The sequence below is a fragment of the Akebia trifoliata genome, chromosome 11 (assembly GCF_017979445.1).
Source record: "Akebia trifoliata isolate Shusen 1 chromosome 11, ASM1797944v1, whole genome shotgun sequence".
NCBI classification, from domain to species: Eukaryota; Viridiplantae; Streptophyta; class Magnoliopsida; order Ranunculales; family Lardizabalaceae; genus Akebia; species Akebia trifoliata.
In genome coordinates, this window is record NC_141385.1 from 43,330,482 (window position 1) to 43,352,604 (window position 22,123).

Here is a 22,123-nt window from a genome sequence, read left to right on the forward strand (position 1 = left end):
TCATGCACAAAACTTCGATTTATTTACTTTTTATCTCAGAGTTCTTTAGGGCAAAATCTTAGGCTTCTTTGTTAGAGAGAAGGAAAAAAGATGCAGCAAAGGGAGTCTTTCATCTGATCATCCAAACAGTACTCTCTTTCTCTCTTCATTTCTCTTTTCATACTGTGATTTGATCATCTTTGAAATACATTTTAAGTTAGAATTGTTTGGAAGAAATGTGTTGCCTTTGTTATTTTTAATTTTTTTTGCAGGTTTTTTTTTTTTTTTTTCCTTCACTTTATGTTCGGAAGATTGTGAGTTCAAAAGCGGAAAAAGGAGAAAGCAGAGTGAAGTTCAGTAGATCCGACTCTTTTAGTATCTTTTATGTTGGGTTGTGTGATCTCTGGTATGGAAAGCAACTTAATCGAGTTACCTTAAAAAAATAATAATAAGTCGAGTCAAGTCAATAACTCGTGAGTTGGATCGGATGAGTCAAATAAAATTACTTTGAATTTACAAATAATTAAAATAAAGTTTCTAATTTTAAAATATATAAAATATTGTATGTAAGCAAGCAAAGGATTAAATGATAAAAAAATGAAATTGCCCCGAAAACTACAAAATTTTATTTTAAAACGTAAAAGTAAAAAAATCAAGAATGGTGCCTCGTATACAACGGGACAAGTCTTCTTGAGCTAACCCTAGATAAGAGGAAAATAATTTTTTATTCTTGAGATTTTTGTTTTTTCTTTCTCTGGTTGCTCAATTTTTTACTCTAGAGTTTTTTCTTTTCTTGCTAGATAAGCAAAATTTTATAAATAAGAGGTTAAAAAAATATAAAATAGAGAAGCGTCCATAGACCCCTCAGAACTCTAGTCTAGGGCATTTATCGAGGTTATTCAACCCAACCCCATGCCCCCATCACATAGCCATAGATCAACTGCCTCGGGATGCACATAGACACAAATCTTTTTCTTGTGTATCCCGAGGCAGTTGATCTACAGTTCTATTACGGGACGTAGGGGGCGTCATATTATCACAACTCAAAGTCTTCGTGATTAATGCTTTTTTTGCTAAGTGAAAACAGTATATTGAGATCCAAAAATCTACACGAGGGTCGGTCACTCATTTTACAAGTCTTAAGACGAGGTAAGCGTATTTTATCCCCCATAAAGCCTTTATTTGTTTTCTTGTTAAAATGGGCAGACTAGATACATCAAAGAACAATCTTGATTCTTGAGATTCAACTGACCACTGCAAATGTGGCTAAAGTATCTGTGATGATGTTAGTCTCCCTCCAAACATGCTCAATTTTCCACGTTATAGACCATGGAATCCTTCCCACGTGCAGACTGTTTACCATTAAGAATGAGTTAGATTGTATGATAAGATTGGCATTGCGGGGAACAAAGTTCATCAATGCTTCAAGAAGAGTCCTGCATTTATCGAGGTTATTCAACCCAACACCATACGACCAGCAGCCTGCTGCTAAAAATTCACCTTCATAATCTCGTAAAATTGTGCCTCCACCTAAAAATCTGGGGTTTACCTTTAAAGTTTATTGTAGTGGTGAGCTCCTTTAGCCAACGAAGAGAGGATTTTATTACATCTTCCACTTTGGGGAGACTCTTTTGAACTTATTTATGATAAGCCATGTAATGCCCCATGCTCACAATAGTACAATATTGTCTGTTTTGAAATGAAGCTTACATGACTTTAAAATGCATTGTACTATTTAAGGTCTGGTTTGTCCTTCTAAACTAGGATCTAAATGTTCTCATGTCCGATATGGGACTAATTTTAACACTCCTCCATGTTATTCCACCATGCAACATGATGTCTCAACTTCGACCATGCGATCTCTGTAGCCCTTTCCATGTCCATTCAATGGCACTCCGATGAGGCCGTGACAAGCCATATTCACCAAATTACTATCCATAGCGTCATAGTAAGCACCATAGTGAATTGCAAGTTCCAAGTTCAAAGTATTTCCAAGTTCAAATTCGAGCACACCTCATCTTGCAACCTCAGGCTATAGAAATTCCAAATGGCCTTAGCAAAAGAGGACCTAAAAACCAAGTGGTCCATTGTGTCTTCATTGCTTCCACAACATGGGCAGTTAGAGGCCATACAAATGGACCACCTTCAATGGGAACAGTTGCATGTGCTACCTTCTACGCTAGACATTACATTTTGGTGGGTATTGGAGATCGCCAGATGACTCAGTTCCAGATTGTGCTCCTTTCCAGATTAATTTATCAATGGAGCTCATAGATGTTTAACTAAGATATCAAAATTTCATCCACTGCCACATCATCTTGGACCCACTACCTTAGCTTTTCTTCTTGCCATTCTCCATTTCTCCAAACCGCATAGAGTTTCAGAGATTTATTTGCATTCGAGAAGGAAGTTATTAGTGGAAAGTACCCTATCCAATTATATTAAGAAATAGAGAAATTGAGGGACTTCAATGGAACAAGACTTTGGAATTTGAGATTGTGGTTTGAAGTTGGCTTTTGATGCTTCTCCATATTCTACGCCCACCTTGTGCCATACTTGTTGTTCAACAATAACTATCTTCCACATACTTCCTTCTTAAGAAATTTTCCCAAAGGCCTTTTTTCATTTTGAAGTCTCCAACATATTTTCATCATCCCAGCCTTATGAATATCTTAAAGGGATTTTAGCCCCAGACCACCTTCCTCCTTTGGATTGCAAGCTTTCTTCCAAGAGAGGGAGGGATGTTTCCTATATCCCTCCTCATCCCCCCCAAAATAATTTCGCAAAGCAAGATTCTAATTGGGAAGAGCTTGACTTTGGAAGGGGAAGATTAGAAATCAACTAAATTGGAATGGAAGACAACAAGTGAGATAAGAGCGTCAATCTTCCACCTTCAGATAAAAACTTTCCATTCCACCCTTCTAGCTTCCGAGAAATTTTGGATGCTAAATCTTTACAAACATCCTTTGTAACTCTTCCAACATGTATTTTTGAAATATTTTCTAATATAGGGTGAGGGCCCATAAACTCAAACACTTACCAATTAAAATAAAATGGAGAATTTGGCAGTAGTATCACCAATTGAAGTTCCTTATCTTGCTACATGGGATGCCTCCCATGGAATCAATGCTAGCCCATCTTGTATTTTTCTCATAATGTGACCAGTTTTCAAAGGAGAATGATCATTCAATAACCCTCTTAACACATTAGGAATATTCCTAGCTATAGAGAATTTCAAGGCTTCCCTTAGTGCAACCAGCTAAATAAAAATTATATCATCACTTGACCAACCAGCCCAAACGCCAAATATGAATCTACCAATATTAGAATTTCTTCTAACAAATAGCTCCTCCATTAGAAGAAAGAGAACCGTCTATGTTGATATTAACAACTCCCACATCTTGACATCCTCAAAACACTGATCTAATTGTTGGAAGTACAAAATTTCCTGAGCAATTCCAATTCTAAAGCAATAATATTGGACTATTTATCTCAACCCCAAGACCTTAGATCCTCCACAATCTTTTGTTAAGTGTGTATATATATATATATATATTTATATATATATTTGCTAAATAAGCAAGGAGTTCATTGATTGAAAACTTGCATAGGGCAAGCCCTTAATTTACAAGCATTAAATAAGGCAATGAGAGATGATCACCCATAAAGGATTTTTTGGCTGAAATGGTAAGATCATCATATCTTGAAAAAACATAGGAAACTTTATACTTGACTGCACGATTCGCCAAAGCATCGGCTACTGTATTTCCATCTCTCTGCAAATGATGAACTTTACAACAGATATTCAAGATGGAATTATGAATATGACTTACCCACTCTTGAGTTTAGTCCTACACTGGACACTCATTGCCTTGTCTCTCTCCTTATAAGCTCTTGGGTCTCTCCACTCATTGCCAATTGATTTTGAGTTGGACCTTCACGTCACCCAATTTCATATCTCCTCATGCTTTGGCCCAGTCCAGCCCACATGTGTGGGGGCGTGTTGAGTTTAGTTTCACACCAGACACTCATTGCCTTGTCTCTCTCCTTATAAGCTCTTGTGCCACTTCACTCATTGCCGATTGGTTTTGAGTTGGACCCCCAGATTTATCCCCCACTGACTAGCTTCCAAGGAAAATTCCCTCTATCAAGACCATTCACAAGTAACATCAAGTCCAACTCAATTATTAGCCTCAGGTCGATTTTTATTTTTATTTTTATTTTTTTGATTAGTAAGTTGAGGCTATAGAGAGCCCCACCCTTATACTAAAGTTGCTAATGCCGAAAATAACAGAGATTGAGATCCTCCAAGAGCATGTTATACAAATCCACAAAAGTATTAGAAGAATTAAAAAAACAAGGATTTAGATTTAACACTCCTCTTCTCACTAACCAATCTACCACTTTGTTTGTTTCTCGCCAATTGAATTGAAGCATAACTAAGTTGAAGCCCCTCATAGCATTCTTGTATCTCTGACAAGGCTAATTAATCTCCAAGGAGTGCTCCAATCTTCCTTTATTCCTTTGATAACCATTAACGAATTTGAAATTATGATAATGTCTGTGTACCATAGCCCTCCAAGATGATGCAATCCATTGAGAATTGTTTCCATTTCAACCGCAATAATATCCATATGATTTGAACAACCCATCCCAGCAGTAATCAACTTGCCCTTAAAATTTCTAGCAAGAAACCCAAAACCTGCCCCTGTCTCTGTCAAGGACCCATCTGTATTCATCTTTACTACTCCTATTGGAGGACATGTCCAATGAATAACAGAGCGTGCCAGTACAGCCCCACCTCTGAATTAAGTTCAAATAATCAGTCTTAGACATCTTCATCCCTTCAATCTTGCCACACACACCAGCCATAATTAAATGGCTAAGCTACTACCCATTCAACTCTTTTTCTTCAAATATGTGACAGTTACGCTCACACCATATGTGATAGATTGTAGAACAGAGCATTAAGCTAAGAATGGAGATGAAAGGATGATTAACAATAAATGCAGCTTCTTCTTCTATCCTTCCCATGTTTTCTCTATCAATTGTAGCCCAACCCAGTGCATTTTTCTAGCAATCCCTGCTATAATTGTATTTCAAAACAAATGGTCATTTTCCTCTGCCTCATTCCAAAAAAGAACACATCGAGAAACCATCAATAGACCACATTTTCTAAGGTTTTCTACTGTTAGCAGGATACGGTTCAATGCTCTCCAAGCTATAAACGAGTGATGCGGAATTTTCATCTTGCTCCAAATGACTTTGTACCACATTACTTTTGTGGCATGTCATCTAATCAAATTCCAAGTTGATTTCAAAGAAAATTTCCCATTCGCATTCTCTTTCCACACAATCCTATCTTTTTCATTCGACCACGGAGGATGATGAGCTTCAACCTGATCTGCAATTTTTGATAATCTTATATCATCTCTGATAAGACCCTCCCAACCATCACTCCTAGCAAAATCAAAGACCATAGCTTCAAGGTTGCTATTCCTATGGAAAGCCATTGGTTAATCAAAGAGTCACCTTCCAACCATGGGTCATTCCAAAAGGATGTTTTAGACCCATCACCCATTACATACCGAATATGATTTTTAGTAAAATCTTGAACCTTCAAAATACCTCTCCAAGCCCAAGATGCATCGTTCCGCGGAATACTTCTCCAAATATTACCATTCTGAGCATATCTCTTACGCATCCAATCACTCCACATACTATTGATATTAATTATTTTCCAAAATAATTTCATGAGACAAATAATATTCCAATCTTTTATCCTTCTAACTCCAAGTCCACCTTCTTTAAAAGGTCAACACACTTTAGATCAACTAATTGAGTGAAAAGATTTTCTAGAAGAGGATCCATTCCAAAGGAAATTAATCAACAGAAACTCAATTTTGTTAATAACCCCTATAGGCAAGGAGAAACAAGAGGACCAGTACATTTGAAAGAAGATAGGACTAATTTAATGAGTTCAATCCTTCCTGAAAAAGATAAAAGTTACGATTTCCAACCCTCAATACGTTATTGAAATTTCTCAATCAAAGGATAGCACATGGATAATGTCAAACGAGAGATGAACAAAGGGAGACCTAGGTATCGAATTGGAAGATTTCCTTCTCTAAAAGACAAGGCATGAGGAATGAGATGTTTATTACAAAACACTCTTCTAAAGAATAAGTTACTCTTCTCGACCTCAGGCTAAATTCATCAGCTCAATGAAGTAGTTAGAGCCCTACACTGCGAATTTTTTTGTTCCTTCTTCAAAAAAATCAGCAAACTACTTTAACAAACCCCATGGCCATTTCTCATAATACAACCTCCACCTCCAATCCCAGGTTACCTTTTCTTACTCATACAGAACCAAAAAAATTATTCTATTTCTTTATCTCCAGATATGGTAAATATTGGTACAATATCCTACGCAAATCATCTCCAAGATAGATTTTCTAGGAAAGAGTAACCAACCACCACCAACCCTTCCTCAATAACCTAAGCCATACCCATTCTTGCTATTCCAATGTGAAATGACTTCAGGCTCTACAATAATTGCTCTAAACCCACCCAAAACCAACTAGTAGCATTTATAAAATTGCCATTACCATTATTGTTTCTAACTATGCATATCCCTCCTAAAGGTCAAGGATTGTCGGTACGTGGTTCATATCATAGGCAATCTTCTCTTTCTATTATTATTATCCATTGAAAAACCTTCACCTCCCAACAGTGTTCTTTGAACGTGGTTTGGCTTAATAATAGATTCTAATTCTTCCAACCATCTTTTTGAGTTCTTCTAGTGTGAGAAGAATTGAGCTATGGATTATCTAGCTAAAAATGGCGTTGATGATAATTTGCTTTTATTTTTGGAGGATGATGCTTCTTCTACATTAAATACTAGGGCATTGTTGGACTATTCTTCTCTCATTCCCAGTCTTGAAGCAAATGATCATTAAAGTTCTATATTCTTTAGTTCTTCCCATGAGAAAAGGTTTAGCATGGTAATTACTCTTGTAACTGATTTTAAATGAAAGGGTGGGGACCCTTATCCCCCAGCTTACCGATAAAAAACCTGGAGTTAGCCAATTATACATATAGAATTCAATGGCCAAACCTTCATTATTCTTTCTCTAACTTGCATTATTATTTTGCAGGAGAATCTGATAAACACTACTGTGTTTTAAAACACAAGCGGAAGAAATATGGACTCCATACCATCTCTTGATGAGCAGAATCCTACAAACTTGCCTCCCAGGTTGATAGGAAGTTCCAATGAAATCCACCTACCAGGCGAAGGTATTTATGCTTTTTTGGAGTGAATATTAACTAATAAAATTCAGGTATATATATGAGTCGTGATGAATGCAAGCAGTAAAACATAAATAATTTGTATGCGGTACGTGGCAATGGCATAGAACCATAGATATTTTTCTTTGGGATACGCAAGGAAAAAAATCTGTGGTTATGTGCCCTTGCCACATTAGCCGCATACAGATCACGTATGATTTACTGTGTGCATTCATCATTATTCTATACATATACGGTTGTGTTCGGGGGACATTTTCAAGTGACAACTATTTCAACATCTCACCTGATGCCATCCATTTTACAAGATCCAACATCATTTGGCGGTGTTGTAGAAAACATTGAAAAAATGGATAGCATCCAGGTGGTTGTGTAAAAATAATTGTCAGTTTTAGATGCCCCCCTAACACATCACATATATATGTACATAGTAAGGTATCATGTCTCTTAGAGCACCTAACTAATCCTTGGGGCACGTGTTATCTCCTCCCCTGTACACACCAAGTAATTTTTGGATAAATCCCCACAAGCAATCTTATTGTCTCTTAGTGATAAAATACAATGGTTTTAGAATATTTTGTGATGGTATTTTTTAAAATCATGAAGCTGCAAAACATTATTTAAGTAAATTTTATTGCACATCTACACTAAATTCCTTGCATTTTGGTAATGGATTGGAATCCATAGACTCATGAAGATGAACTCATATGTTCACAAACAATCCCAACCGTGTATGTCCGAGATCCAACGGTTGAGATTTATCTTAGAGATCTGTAAAATATTCTCAAGATACTTCTTTTAGCCAAACCATTGGACCTCGCAAATACACGGGTGGGATTGTGTGTGAACATATGCTTTCACTTTTCTTGTGTCTACGGATCCTGACCAGCACTTTTTCAAATGGTTTTTTCGTTGATGAAGAAATGTGTAATGTTCCTCAAGAACTTTTGAGAATTATTGAGGAAGATTTAACTTGTATTTACACTCGACAGTAGTGTTTTCAGGGCGGGGTCCCTTTAACCCCAGCTTATCAATCAAAAAAAAAAAAGGCAAAGTAAGATTTCTTTTCAGAAATATTATGAATATTATGGTTTTGGAGGTTGCTAACATGCAATACCTACATTAATTGGATGTTAATTAGCATGTCCCTAATTTTAATAAATCCTTAACTCTTTCTCTGTGTCTTATTATTCTTAATAAACTACGCCTCTTACTGAAATTTTCAGATTGGAATGTAGTCAAGCATGAATGCACCGAAAATGAATTTTTCGACATGGATAGTTTTCTAGTAGACCTTACCACATTTAACGAAGAAGATCAATCACAATATTTTGACAACAACCTCTCATATCGTACTTCAGATCAGCCAGGTGAAAACTCTAGTGTTGGTAAGCATATGAACATTGAAAGTAATTTTCTTGTTATTGTTTTTTGGCTAAGCAGTGCTGAACTATAATTTAATTGTATCTGCACCAAGAAGACCTTGTATATTCGATTGCTCATGAATTTCACTAAAAATCCAAATTTTTTGATGTATTTTAGAAGAGGTATGTTTGTTGAGGTCACTAACATTCGATGCACTAATGCTTGCATTGGATGCTAGCATTTCTCCTTTTTTTTTTATTTTATTAAATCCTAAACTTTCCTTTTGTCTCATTCTATTTAGTATTAATTACAACTCTTACTGAAAATTTTCAGAGTGGAATAAGGATGATTTTCAGGCTCCCAAAAAATATGAAAACCAATCTGACCCTTCTGCCACTAATAAAGAAGAATCCACCAACTCAAGCTCTATTCGTCAGCCAATCAAAAGATTTGCTCCTGATAAACATTTGAATGTTAAAAATAGCTCAATTGCACCCGCACCAAGAAGCAATTCACTTGAGTTCAGGGAGAGAACCTCAAATTTTCGAGGTGTAACAAGGTAAGTATCTATATATCCATTTATTTCCTAAACAATAAGGTTTATATGTGTAATTTTGCATATATATATATATATATACACACACACCAGTTAATGTAAAGAAATAAGAAGTAAATTTCTTTATTGGATTGTTGTGTATTTGCAGGCACAGATGGACTAGAAACTATGAAGCCCATATCTGGGATGGGAGTTCTAAAAGAGAGGGGACGTCAAGGAAAGGGCGCCAAAGTAAACATTCTAGCTCTATCTACATTTTTTATTATCTAATCTTGATTTTAGTGTTTTTAAATATCTTTCTAGTGTCTGACTAACTATTTGGGGTTGTTATCATGAATACTGGTGGCTTCTTCATTTCTCATAGTCTATTTGGGTAAGTTAAATTACTATCTTCCATGTATATAGTACCTTATGTGATTATTATTATTCTTTGAAGTTTTATGTTCCATGCATTTTGAACCAAATCTACTCCTCTTCTTAATTCTTAAATCTTTAAAATTAAAGTAACCCGAATAAAATATGTTTATTATTCTCTTTAACAGGTAGTTATGAAAAGGAAGAGAATGCTGCAAGAGCTTACGATTTGGCTGCTCTTAAGTATTGGGGAACTACCACCCCAACAAACTTCCTTGTATGTTATTGGTGATAAACAATTAAGTTGGTTCCTGATTTTCAGTCATTTATTGGATAATTTAGGAGATTTATGTGTGCTGTTGCAGCTCAAAACTTATGAGAAGGAGTTGGACGAAATGAAGATGATGACGCGACAGGAATTTGTTGCATCACTGAGGAGGTAAATACCCTTTTGGTTTTACCAAATAGAATGTCCTTTTTTTTATTAAAATAAATGAATACCAAATATATATATATATATATATTTGGTAAATGTTCAGCAACAAACATTTTTCAAAACATGGGTTAGAGGTTTTGGAATGGGCTGATTTTTGGTGAGGATGATCTCTACGGTGAGGAGATCATCATCACCAAAAATCAGCCCATTCAAAAACTTCTAACCCCATAAAAAATGGTTTACAAAAAATGGACGGTCCACAATTGTTCAACTTGTAGAAGTTTTGGAATGGGCTGATTTTTGGTGAGGATGATCTCCTCACCGTAGAGATCATCCTCACCAAAAATCAGCCCATTTCAAAACCTCTAACCCATGTTTTGAAAAATGTTTTGCCAAAATGTTTGTCAAAATGTTTGTTGCTGAACGGGACCCTATATATATATACACTATAAATTTAAACTCATCAATTAGACTCGATTTGGATTAAGTCAGTCTAAAATGCACCAAGTCTAGACATCAAACCTTGAGGTATGTGTGTAGTAGCGCCATTGTCAAGGTATCATTGTGGGTCCTGGGGGTTATTAATAGTGAGAACTTTGAAAGCTTCCAGAGTTTAAGATGTTTGATAGGTGCAGTTGAAGCTTTGTAGTACTCAAGGGAAAAAAAATGATATTTTCCACATATCAGACATAGAATGGCAGCACAATACTACACAAAAGATGTGACTGAATTATTATTATTATTATTTTTGATCGGTAAGCTAGGGTTAAAGGGAACCCACCCTTTTTATTAATTTAACACCTAGAGTAATTACAAGTTATATCATCAAGGAGAATTCTCGAATGCTCTTAAGGAATTTAATCAAATTCCTCTATTACAAAAAACCCATCTGTTATGGCACCTAGCCGAGCAATAAAATCTGCACAATACGAGTTGAAATTTGAAAAAGTTGCTGAATTTCCATCACCACTACTTTGTATTACTTTAATTGGTAGACGGTCCTAAAATACCTTGATACTTGATATTGAGATTGATGTGAGAGAGCACTGAAATTTGAGGATTGACTAAAAGTGTAGTTCATGTTAACATGATTACCCTCGTTCCTCAAAAATGTCTACCACCATGATACTTACGTCCATATCTTTCTTCTTTTTTTTCCTTTTTTTTTTACTGATAAGCTGGGGTTGAAGGAACCCCCCCCCCCCCCCCCCCTACCCCTAAGAACACTATTATCGAGTGTAAATACATATAAATCTTCCTCTACAATTCTCACAAGATCTTGAGGAACAATGGTCGCATCTTCAACAACATAAAAACCATCCGAGAAGGACCCCAATTTTGCTAGAAAATCAGCTGCCCTGTTTGTTTCTCTCCACTGAAATTCAAAAGAACATTTCTCAAACCATTGAATTTGCTTTGCAATTTCCAGCAATAATTTCTCATGCTTCTGTGATGACTCAATTTCCTTTTTTATACATTTGATTAAGTATAACGAATCTAGAGAAATCAGAATTCATTTAAAATCCCTCATTCTTGCATATTTTATTGCTTCCGATATTGCTTGAATCTCAATCTGAATAATGTCCTCTGCCTCCATGTTGCTCTAGCCTACACATAATATCTCTCCATCCTTATTTCTGCCAATGAAGCCAAATCCAACACCCAGCATCGATCTAGCGCCATCTATACTTATCTTCACCACATTCTCTTCTAGCCTTGCCCAAATAAAATGTTTAATGACCGGGTTTACCACTGAAAAACAGCATTTCCAGTTATTCAAAATCTGAACATTAACTTGATTAGAGGCGTCTTCAATAATTACTCCATCATACCGATTCTTTAACACCTCTTCTACTTGTTGCAATACCTTTTTTTTTTTGGCGTTTTTATTTCAACAAATATTCTTTGATTTCTCTCTTTCCAGCAATAATAAATTAATGCACACATAGATGAGTAGAGCATTAACATTATCTCTTTATCTTTATACCGCATACTCTTGATCACCTGCACTTCATTCTCTATACTCCCCATTCCTTCTCTACTAAGCCCAAACTTCATCAAACACTATCTCTAGATCCAGCAAGTAAATGCGCATTGAAGGAATAGGTGTTCATTGGTTTCTTGATGGCTGCAACACAAGACACATCGAGACACCCATTTGTACCCCCTCTTGTTCAGATTTTCTATTGTCGACAATTTTCAATGAATTTCTAGCCAACAAATAAAAGAGAATCTTGGAGTACAATTCTTATTCCATAAAATTCTCTTCCATCCCACTGAATCTTGCTCTTCACTTAACACTTCATATGTTGATTTCGTGATAAATTGGCCATTAGTTATTAAGTTCCATACTATTCTAACCCTCAATTACATCTTAGGAATTTGATTAGAAGAGATAAGCTCAATAATAGCTTGCATGCGTTCATTATATGGCCTTGGAAACACCCATCTTCGATCAACAATAAAATCTCGAATCACTGCATTCGTAGGACTATCAAATTTTTTTTATTATTTTTCATTAGTAAGCTAAGGCTATAAAGGGCCCCACCTTGATTTATTGAAATCTACTAATGCCGAAAATAACAAACATTTATATCCTCGAGGAGGATATGGTAAAGGCCCCTAGGAACACTTAAAACATCTAAAATACAAAAATTCTCAAACAAAACTCCTCTTTTAGCTAACCAATTGGTGTACAATTCGATTTCCAAATCTAGAGATAATGCTCCCCTCATGTAACCAAGGGTCTATCCAAATATGAGTACCTTTACTATCTCCAACTAAAAATCGCACATGTTTCCGCACAAATTCTCTCCCCTTAAGATGTCTCTCATGCCCAAGAAACATTATTTGGAATTTGACTACCCCAGATATCTGCATCCCCCACATATCTCTTCCTCATCTACTCCGCCCAAAGAAATTTTCCATACCAATTTTGTTTATATCCCTTAGTCGTCGAATGTCGAACCCTCCTTTATCATATGATTTACAAACTCTAGCCCAACTAATTAGATGAATAGAACGTACAAGAGAAGGACCACCCCACAAAAACTTGTTAAGGATATTTTCAATTTTTTTCAATACACTCACCGGAATGTTAAAAGACGTTGACCAATACATTTGGAAACTAGATAACACTGATTTGATTAATTCTAGTCTTCCCGCATAAGATAACACATTTACTCTCCAATCCTCATCCCTTCTAATGACTCTATTAATCAACGATTGACACATAGTATGGGTTAATCTAGATGAGAATAAAGGATGGCCCATATATTTGATAAGAAGATTACCTTCCGAAAATCCCAAGATAAAAAGAATAACATTTTGACTTTTTCAAGATTCACTGAAAAATATCTTACTCTTTGACTCATTTTCTTGAAGACCGAAATGTTGTAGAATAAATTTAGAACATCTTGAATAGACGATCCTGAAGAGATATCACTGTTTGCAAATATTAGAACATCATCTGCAAAAATCTAATGGGACACACCTGAAAACGCCTGAAATGCTAGGAATACTCAAATTATTAGAGATAATATTCTGAGTAAAAGTGCAGGAAAAAGCTTCTATAATCAATGTAAATAAATAAGGAGAGAAAGGATCTCCTTGTCTCAAACCCCCACACACTTCTGAAAAATCCATAAGAAGTGTCATTTATAAGGATTGAAAAACTTGGGGTGGACACATTCCATAACTCTATCTATCCAAACTGGAGGGCAACCTAGTTGGACATGAATTGATTTCAAAAAATCCCAATTAACACAATCATAGACTTTTCAAATATCAATTTTGGCACAAAAAGACTTCGGAGATTTAGGGCTATGGTAATTATGAATCATTTCATGGGCAAGGAGAATATTATTTTGGATTTTTTTTACCCTTAACAAAAGTCGATTGATTAGAAGAAATGATATTGGGAAGACAGATGGCTAATTTATTTGTTAATAATTTGGAGATGACTTTATATATAAAATTTCAAAGGGCGATTGGTCTAAACTTTTTAAGACGATTGGCATTCTCTTCCTTTGGGATTAAACAAATGAATGTGACATTTATTTCCTTCATCAACTTTCCCTTATTGAAGAAATCCAACACTATTACACAAACATCATCTCCAACAATATCCCAGAACTTAATAAAAAACTCACACTCAAATCCATATGATCTTGGAGATTTATTTCTTGGGGAATCAAAGATAATAAATTTTATCTCCTCCTTAATGATAGGTCTTGACAAAATTTGCACTTGTTCCTTGGAAAATTTAGAAATAAATGGCACTTGCATACTTACAGTAGGATTCGAGTTGGAGAACATTATTGAGAAAAATTGTGTTGCCATGCTCCCATATTCTCTTCATCATTAAGTAATTCTCGTGATCCGTTTCCAGCTCCATTATTCCATTTTTTACAATATTTGTAGCTACTGAAGAATAAAAAAATCAGGTATTTTTGTCACCTTCCTGATGCCACTTTATTCTCGACTTTTGCCTGTACAGATTTTCTTCATTATCTAATTAAGCATTATAGACCCTCAGTGCTTTTACCTCTTGACTTTGAAGATTAATGTCCACCGGAATTCTTTGAATTTGATTTTGAATTTAAAACATATTCTCCTTTGCTTTCTCTTTTCAGCTCTAGATATTACCAAAATAATTCCTATTCCACTCTCTGATAGAGTTTTTCACCGCCCGAATTTTCCTAGTTAGTTTAAACATAGGAGTCCCCCTTATTTCCTAATTCCATGCACTGAAGACCACTTCTCTAAAACCTGGTTTTCCTATCCACATCGAAAAATATTTGAAGACTTTTGGTCCTCCAACAGATTTCTTTGGAAACACCAATTTTAAAGGAGTATGATCCGACACTCCACAAGGCAAATAATTAAGCGTCATATGCAAAAATCTAACCATCCATGACATGTTAATTAGTGCCCTATCCAATCTACATAGAATCTGACGAACTCCTATGGATTTATTGCTCCAAGAGAACCACTCAGTAGTAGTCCTCGAATCCTGAACACCAATCGAGTTTATAACATCATTAAAATCCCGCATTGATTGCCATGACGCAGGTCTCCCTCCAAGCTTTTATTCGTGGAATCTTACAGTATTAAAGTCGCCCAATATAATCCATGGACCCAATCTGACTAAAGTGCTAAGGTCTATCCACAATCTTCTTCTGTCGTTTTCAAAGTTTTCAGCATAAATGAATGACATTAAACTCACAAATCCATCCCTTAAATGAGTCACTCTACAATGTATGACCTGACTCGATTCATATATCTTTTGTACAAAAAAACACAACGGATTCTATCCCACCCAAATACGACCATAGTAATGAGATTCATAATTATCGATGAATTTCCACTTTCTGCATATCCCCTTCTAAAATTTTAAAGCATCTGTCACTTGAACCTTCGTCTCACAGAAACCCATCAAATTCGCCTTCTCTTCTCTAATAAATTGACGAATAGCCTTCCTCTTTCATGCGAAATTCAGCCCTCGAACATTCCACATTATAATTGTCATTATAAACGATTAATGGGATTTCCCTCACTAGGGATAGATTTCGATCTTGTGGCTCTATTTACAACCTTTCCCACATTATTCTTCTTGAAATTCTTTCCCCCCTGTTTTTTTACAGATTTTGTGCTAAAGTTGCTGACCACCTCATGCACCTCAGGCTGAGACTAACGATTCACTACTACTCTCATCAGTTCTCTGAGGAGGAATTGCATTTGCGCTTTCAACGATCTGGAAAGCGCTTGTTACTTGCATTGGTTGGACGTTCAACACTACCTCTAGATTGGCTTCCAAATTTGAATTTTCTTCTACCTAATCCGCTCCAAATGGACTATCCATAATCGACCTAGACTTCTTATTAGCAGAACCACATTTGCTAATAACCAGATTCCACCCTTCTTAGTTGGAGTGGATTCCGACAATAAATCAACAATTCTCAAATCTGAATCAAGATCTTCACCCAGCTCCAAATATATATTTGAATTTAAATAGATCGCCCCTTGATTTCCTATAACTGATTCAACCACATCAGTATTTTCTCTCACTAACACATCATCTTCTTCTCCTCTACTCGACTCCCCCATGACTACAATTGTAGCATTATCCATATCACCAATAACCACCATATTCGATCCTTCAACAAGCTCTTTATCAGCCAAGATTCCCCTTGTATCATCGTTTGCATCTTCCTTATCTCTTGATGACTTTGCAACCTAGGCAGAAAGCATTTTAGCAGGTTTCTTCATCTTCAATTTTGGGCATTAGTCGAGACTATGATTAAACGTTGAGCAAACCTTACATGGATTTGGCTTCCATTCATAAATAATCTGTTGATTATACTTCAATCCATTTTCCCTCTCTAAAATTACAACATCTAAGAACGTGCACAGACAATCGATTTCTACACAAAGCCAAACAAATCCAAGTCTAGCTCTATTTGCAGTAGCCTCATCAAAGTGCAATGGAATACCAATTCTACTTCCTATTTTACCCAAACAGATTGGGGACCAAAACTGAATTGGTAATTGTGGAAGCCAAATCTAGATCGGAATCGAATAAATCATTTCTCGAATAGGCTTAGCATCCACTGATTATTTTCACAGGATTAATGGTCTCCCTCTAATGCTCCATGCTGCATATTTAAGCATCATGTTACAATCCTTTGAATTGCTGAATTTAAATAGGAAAAATCCATCCTCCATAGATAGCATCTCCATACTTCCTTTAATTTTTCACATCCTTTGAACTGCAATTTTTAAACTATGCAAAAAAAGGATGTTTTCCTAGTAAATATCCCACAATAGAGTTCTCGCATCTTAATCCTTCTAAAACAATTGCATCCTCTAACAACAAAACGATGTCACCATTAATGGATTTGGGAAAAAAATCGAGTATTTTTTTCGACGACGAATTGCTACCCCCCTTAAGCAAATCTTTCTAGGAACTACCAGACAAAAACGCTGCCATTGAATCTTAGAGGAAATACTACATGTAAATAGTATGGAGATTACTTTGATCTTCTCCCCTGAAGGGAGGAAAAATGAATCTTCCTAAACCTTTCTTCTGATAGTTTCTCACTCTAGAATTCTTTTAAATCTTACCTCCATATCTTTCTAAGTGCCTTCTTTGAGTTGTATAGGCAAACTTATGAGAATGTATATGGAGTGTGAGACTCTGTAGTGACAGAGGCATGATGTTGATTGCAAGTGACAATACCTTCCAGTGGAGTAATTGCTGGCTTCCAAAGAGAGGAATGAAGTAACCTAGCAATATTTTTATACAAGAGGATTATAAGAGAGCTTGCGCAGAGAGTGCTCTGACACCATGAAACTAACAATCTGATCCTCTGACTGATCTGCTGACTTGAGTCATGTCGATCTCCAACTCTTGAATCGTGTGAATCGACTCTTGAATCGTGTAGATCTCCAACACAAGGAACATACTTCAAAAATATAATTCTTAGGTCCATCAAGAATACACTTAAATGTTTCATTGAACAATCAATGAATGCAAATAGATTAGAAGCATGAAAATCTTGCATGACACGCTTGAACCCGTTCATTGAATTCTAATATTCAATCCATGTAATCATTGTTTTATTAATTCCAACATGAGCAATGTTAAAATAATGCATTCATAGAATTCCATCATTGGATGAATGTATTTTAAAACTCCAATAACATTACCATATGATTTGCTAGTTTTGTTGGACTGTTTGATGTACAGATGATGCACTATTCTTACCATCTACCATAAAATCACGATTTCTTTTCATTTTGTTCTTCTCCCGTCCTTCGTGATAATTCTCTTTGAAGAATTTCAATTTCTTCCGAAACCCTACCTTTCGCAAGGTTTGAATTTTCACATACATGTATGAATGTTAGTGCATTGAAACAGTTCTGAGCTTTGGAAATAGTGCTGACTACCAACTTGGCAATTTGCTTTCTATTTTTTCCATTAAGTTCCCTACATTGATTCTTCATGATGGAAACACTAATTACTTTTGAAACCTAGACGTTAATTAGGACTTACAAGAAATTTTTTTCTTCTTGTAATTTGCAGGAATAGCAATGGGTTTTCTAAGGGTCAATCTGCATATCGTGGGGTTACCAGGTAACAAGAATGGGATTTAAAAAATCTCTCTCTCTCTCTCTCTCTCTCTCTCTCTCTCTCTCCTCTCTCTCTCTCTCTCTCCCTCTCTCGCTCTCTCTCTCTCTCTCTCCTCTCTGTATAACAGAATTAACATCATATACACACAGCACACTTTTTCTTATTCAAGCTTTGAACAGGCAGAACAGTTCACGCGAGAGATGGCAGGCTAGACTTGGTAGAGTTGGAGTAAGCAAAGACCTTTACTTGGGCAGTTTTGGTAAGTCTTGATAAATCGGGGGGAGGAATTTACCAACTTATGGGCGAGAGAACCAAATTAAATCAGGATATTTTACTGTTGTGATAAACATTTATAGTTTTAAAATAGTAATACTTTTACAGTAAAATTTTCTAATACTCTTACTCCTATGCGTTTATGGTAAGGAAAGATCAGTATTTCATTGTAGGAGCTAAACCATTTTAATAAACAACTTAGTTACAAAAGCCGCATTTTTACTGGTTTTGTAAATAGTTTGGAATGTGTGATTTTTCGATAAATAAGATGATTTCGTCCTATGATTTGGTAACATGCCCTTAGGGAAATATATCTTGGATCACTGCATCAATTAGTGTTTCCCTGTATCTCATCAAAAGACAATATTACTTCTCATACTCATCTATCTCTATTGTTTAGAAGGTTCCATAACTCTCATTTTAACTGAATTAATAACCTATTTTCTTTCTTTTCTTTTCTTTTTGTCTTTGTTTTTACCCATACATATAGCTACTGAAGAGGAAGCAGCTGAGGCGTATGATATCGCAAAAATAAAGTTGAGTGGCTCTAAAGCTTTAACGAACTTTAACATAGATCGTTATGATGTTGAAGGCATCATGAGATGCGACTCGTTGCCAATTGCAGCAGGAGCCATCAAGAAGATAAAGGAAAGGCAAGAACTTGAGAGAATAAATAAAGAAGAACGGATGAAAGATCTTCATTCGGGCAATCAGGTTTGCAGTTCAAATAACTTTCAGGGATACCCTCTAATACCACCAACATATGGTCAAGCACACCAAGGTGCACTGTTTCATAACAGTAACCCTCATAATATATAACCACCCTGCCTTGCTTCAGGGGTTGATGAACATAGGATCATCATCATCTGTGATGATAATCAATGAAGGATCTGATAATGGCTTCAATCAAGGATTTGTTTTCAGTAATGGTGGATTCATTAGTTGACAGAAAATTGGGGGATTCTTGTACTGTTCTCAGACAGGTTTTCTTTTTCTTTTTTTGTTTCTTTGTGTGTTTGCTGATCAAGCAAGGATTTATATAATATGGTACAATAGACAGAGAGGCGTACCCTTGATTACATCAAGGGAAGAACGGGCAGACCCATAATATCCCCAAGTTCTTTCCTTGCTAGTACTGGAGGTAATTCTTATTCATTACAAAATGATATTATGAAACCTGATCCAGAAGCCTATTAATACATTTTCTTCTGTCAATTTTTTTTTTTATATATTATTGGTAAGCTAGTAACGAGTGTAGATACAAGATAAATCTTCCTCTACAATTCTTAGAAGATCTTGAGGAGCATTGGACCTGTCTTCAATTATAATAAAAAATCATGAGAAAAACCCCCAATTTTGCTAAATAATTCGCTGCCCTGTTTGTTTCTTTCCAATGGATTTCAAAACAACATTCATCAAAAAAACAGGCTTGGTCTGCAATTTCCAGCAATATTTCTTCATACTTCCATGATGGAATAATCTCTCTCTTTATGCTTTTGATTGAGTATAACGAGTCTGAAGAAATCAGAATTCATTTGAAATCCCTCGAGCTTGCAAATCTCATTGCTTACAAAATTACTTGAATTTCAAATCTCGTTTTCTTTTATCATTATTCTATGTAAGATATGAAGTAGCTTCACATCACTACATGAAAACTGAAAAATTCGACAGGAAATTCAACGGGCAAAGTCCACAAATTTTGGAAACCGAATTTTGGCGGCCCAGGGCCATTTAAATCTTTTATGTTCCCCAAATTCGATGGCTTAAAGCTGAAGAATTTCTCCCATCTTCCATTAATTTGACAGTTTTGGCCAGGCTGTCGAATATGGGCCTTTTTTTTTTCACACTGTATACCTCATCATTTTTACACAGATATGGCTTATCTATACACTAAAAAGTTGTTCTCTCTTCAAACTGAAGCCAAAATTTTTTTTGGCAATATTATTGTTAGCGTACTTCTTACAAAGAGCTAAACATTATTGGAGAATGGTGGAAAATGATATTACTTGAGTTAAATCGATGAGGAATAGATACGTGACAAATAGAGATATTTGGGGGTGTCAAGCTCCGAATAATGTATCTTGGGCTTGGAGGGGTATTTTAAAGCGAGAGACTTTGCTAAAAAAGATATATGGATCATAGTTGGAAATGGAGAAAGTACATTGATATGGAGAGATCCTTGGATAGATGAGAGAGCATTATTTCAAGGTTTGGAAATCGAATTATTAACCAATTCAATAACCATATTAATGCAAAAATTCAGGATTTTATTTCGGATAGTGGCTGGTTTTTTCCAAGACCATATAATGATCGTATGAGCGCAGTAATAGAATTGATAAATTCTAAGCCTATCCCTAAGGTAATATGGGGTTTAAATCGTATTGGTAAATTTACCTCAAAATCGGCTTACCTATCTTTATTTGGCATTAACGGCTTAGTAGATTGGAGGAAAATCATTTTGAGTAAGAAATGCATTCCTAGATTCTCATTCATAGCTTGGCTAGCTATGCAAAGGAAACTCTCTATGGTTAAAAATCTGAACAAGAGAGGTTTTCAATGGGTGTCATGTTACCATTTATATTTTCATGGATCAAGAAATGAACGATAACTTGTTGTTTGGTTGTCGTTTTACAAGATGAATATGGAATCAATGCTTGAGGAGGCTTGGTATTCTTAGGGAGGGATCCAAGTTGGTTATTGAAGAAGTTCTAGTGATTGATAGCATTCATCTTTCAAGTAAACACATCACTTAGATGTTTTTTATAACTTTTTGCGTTGTCATTTATTTCAGCTGGAAAGAGAGGAATGGAAGACAATTTGAGGAGATTATGTCACCAAAGGAAGTTGTGCGTGTTAAAATAAATGTTTATTAATATTTAGTTAGAATTGATTCAAATAAATTTAATTTAATTTGTTTTAAAATGATATTTGAAAGTGAAATCGCCTCGACCCGTTTTTCACTAAATAGTGGATAGGGGTCCTATTTATCAATAGGGGACTTTTGAAAAATGGGAGTCGCTACCTAGTTTAGGTCTAGGAACCATAAATAACTCCAAGCGGATATGGGTCAATCCACAGATCAAAGAGATGGGTAAGGGGTCAGATTACGGGTTTCGGAAGGTGTTAGGCACCGAACCCGCCCGATCAAGATGATCGGTCTCTACTACGATCCAAAATCATCCTATGGTCAACATACAAAGATTACAATCAAGGCTACAGTCCAGTCATCATCATCAATTTATGTTGGGTTTTCCAACCAAATCCTATGACTAAAAATTATCTCAATTATCACATGGTCCTTCTTTGAATTCCACAAAATATGGAAGGATTTGAAAAAGCCATAATTAGCCCTATGATCTGAAATCAATTAAGAAACTCCACTTGCAAGTATTCCTTAAACTGTCCAAAATAGAAAATCGTGAGAATATTCTGAATAGGAAACTTACAAATAGAAACCTGTCAAATTGGGACTTATAATATTTCCAAATTAGGAACATAAAATTTCCTAAATCAGAATTCAAGAGATATATGCTGAATTCCCAAATTAGAAATTTCTTAAAAAAATGGAATATTCTCAAAATGGAAATTTTCCAAAGATCACAATTTTGAGTTAGAAACTTCTAAATTCATGAACTTTCTAAATACGAAATTGCAAAATCATCTAAATTAGAAATTGATGAGATGTGAAATTCCTAAAATAGGAATTTATAAATATATT

The 22,123-nt window shown here is 35.5% G+C and overlaps 1 protein-coding gene across 1 annotated transcript; it reads left to right on the forward strand.

Moving 5' to 3' along the window:
• Nucleotides 1-20,140, forward strand: LOC147391874 (AP2-like ethylene-responsive transcription factor PLT2). The gene is made up of 10 exons (XM_086459118.1): nucleotides 1-128; nucleotides 7,137-7,278; nucleotides 8,514-8,675; nucleotides 8,986-9,211; nucleotides 9,357-9,439; nucleotides 9,751-9,839; nucleotides 9,928-10,001; nucleotides 18,085-18,135; nucleotides 18,312-18,391; nucleotides 18,896-20,140. The coding sequence occupies exons 2-10, from the start codon at nucleotides 7,185-7,187 to the stop codon at nucleotides 19,222-19,224; spliced, it is 1,188 nt and encodes a 395-aa protein (XP_086315244.1). The 5' UTR covers nucleotides 1-128; nucleotides 7,137-7,184; the 3' UTR covers nucleotides 19,225-20,140.
• Nucleotides 20,141-22,123: the final 1,983 nt, after the last annotated feature.